Raw genomic sequence first — 2,190 nt, forward strand, 5'->3', positions numbered from 1 at the left:
GGACCAGTGCACCAAGTAAACAGGACGGTCACTGATTTAAAACAAGACAACCCAACGTGCCAAGTAAACAGGACTGTCACTTATATCAGACAGGGACCAGTGCACCAAGGAAACAGGACTGTCACTGATTTCAAACAGGACAACCCAGCGTGCCAATAAACAAGACTGTCACTTATATCAGACAGGACAACCCAACGTGCCAAGTAAACAGGACTGTTACTTATATCAGACGGGGGACCAGTGCACCAAGTAAGCAGGACTGTCACTGATTTCAAGCAGGACAACCCAGCGTGCCAAGTAAGCAGGACTGTCACTGATTTCAAGCAGGACAACCCAGCGTGCCAAGTAAGCAGGACTGTCACTGATTTCAAGCAGGACAACCCAGTGTGCCAAGTAAGCAGGACTGTCACTGATTTCAAGCAGGACTATGATAGATATCAGACAGTAAGGCCCTGAGCACAGAGCGTACAGGACCGTCATAAACGTCAGACTGCTGGTCTGAGCACACTGAGGGCGATCAGGCACCTGGAGACATCAGCTGAAGAGTTCTGTTTCCAGCACTGGTAACTCCATGGAGAGGTCCGGGAACCCCTATCTGAGCGTAGAGGCTATCTGGTCCCGCGTGGGATGTGTCCGTCTGGTGCAGATGTTCTTCGGATGTACCACTTTCAGCCTGGTCCTGCACCAAGCAGGCTTCAGCGCAGCTTACGGCGCATTCTGCATCTTCGTTTGGTGCTTCTGTTTTGCGATCACGACCCTCATTGTCATGTGTGAGCTGACACGGCTTCAGTCGTGCTTGCGTGGCTTGTCGTGGGGAAACTTCACCGCCACTGTGGCGATGCTGGCCACCCTGATGACACTCACCTCTGCCGTGATTTACCCTCTCTACTTTGTGTCACTGAAATGCAGCTCCACGGACTGTACCACAAGGAACTACCGGCTAGCTGTCAGCGTAAGTGCAGGACTCCTATTCGTGGCCTATTCTGTGGAGGTATGTTTGACTCGTGCCAAGCCAGGGCTGTCCTGCAGTTACATGGCTACTGCCTCGGGTCTGCTGAAAGTCGTCCAAGCTTTTGTGGCCTGCGTGATATTTGGGGCTTTGGCAACAGAAAGCCAATACAAGAAATACGTTGCCACCCAATGGTGTGTGGCTGTATACAGCTTCTGCTTTGCTGTGACTGTGCTGGTGATCGTAATGAACATCACAGGAAGGGCAGTTACCCTGCGCTGCCCCTTTGAACACATCGTTGTTGTATACACTGTGGTGGCAATACTGATGTATATGAGTGCTTCCGTCATATGGCCTGTATATTGCTTTGACAGCAAGTATGGGTCACCAGGGCGACCGTCATATTGCCCGTGGGGACGATGTTCATGGGACAGCCAGTTAGTGGTCACAATATTCACCCTTATTAACCTATGCCTGTATATAGCTGACTTGATATATACGCAGAAGCTACGCTTTGTAGCTCATTAGGCCTCTAAGCGGGAGGATTGACCCGTATCTACAGGACCATTTAAGTCAATGAATATGAGGCAGGCTGGAAGGCAGAAAGACGTTCTATTTTATAGACCACTCATACACCTTGCCTTTTTTAGGACCTGCAGCAAAACGAAAACCTACTGTTTCATATTTGGTATTTTATAAATAGTTTTATGTTTATATAACGTATCCTTATTTAACCTTTATTAACCCTTCTGGAAGGAGGCGCCAGGCAAAGACTACCTAACAAATAAAATGCTTATTAAGGGAAAATCACTCAAGATCCACACAGCTCCTGGCCATTGCAAGAAGAATTTGAGAAATGTCTAAAATGTGGCTGCTGAGTAGGAAAGTGTCTCACTAAAAATATCTTGTCTGGTCCTACAAAATGTGTGCCAGTCTCCCCAATTCCTTCATGTTTTGTTACTGAGTATTTAGGGTATGTGCACAGGAATGCAGGAGTTTATCTTGCGAATACATCTGCTCCCTGATACCATTTGTCCCAGGAATGTCATTTGCAGGGTCCAGCTGACTCCAAGGAGAAAAAAAATCTGTAAAATGTCTGGAATTTACTAAATAGGCATGTGACAGATATGTAAGCAGTGGAGGGCACCATCTAATGGGCACAGGTGACAGCTTACATGTCTGCTAGTTACTGCAAGAGCACACAGGGGGAACATAGGTAGAAAACACAGTTGGTGTTGGTC

General features: G+C 47.6%; 1 protein-coding gene across 1 annotated transcript; it reads left to right on the top strand.

Annotated features, from left to right (window-relative positions):
• Positions 1 to 423: 423 nt before the first annotated feature.
• MYADML2 (myeloid associated differentiation marker like 2) lies at positions 424 to 1,905 on the top strand. Its single transcript, XM_063456205.1, has one exon. It carries the CDS (start codon positions 572 to 574, stop codon positions 1,475 to 1,477), a length of 906 nt encoding a protein of 301 aa, XP_063312275.1. The 5' UTR covers positions 424 to 571; the 3' UTR covers positions 1,478 to 1,905.
• Positions 1,906 to 2,190: the final 285 nt, after the last annotated feature.

The sequence above is a fragment of the Pelobates fuscus genome, chromosome 5 (genome assembly GCF_036172605.1).
Source record: "Pelobates fuscus isolate aPelFus1 chromosome 5, aPelFus1.pri, whole genome shotgun sequence".
In the NCBI taxonomy this organism is placed as follows: Eukaryota; Metazoa; Chordata; class Amphibia; order Anura; family Pelobatidae; genus Pelobates; species Pelobates fuscus.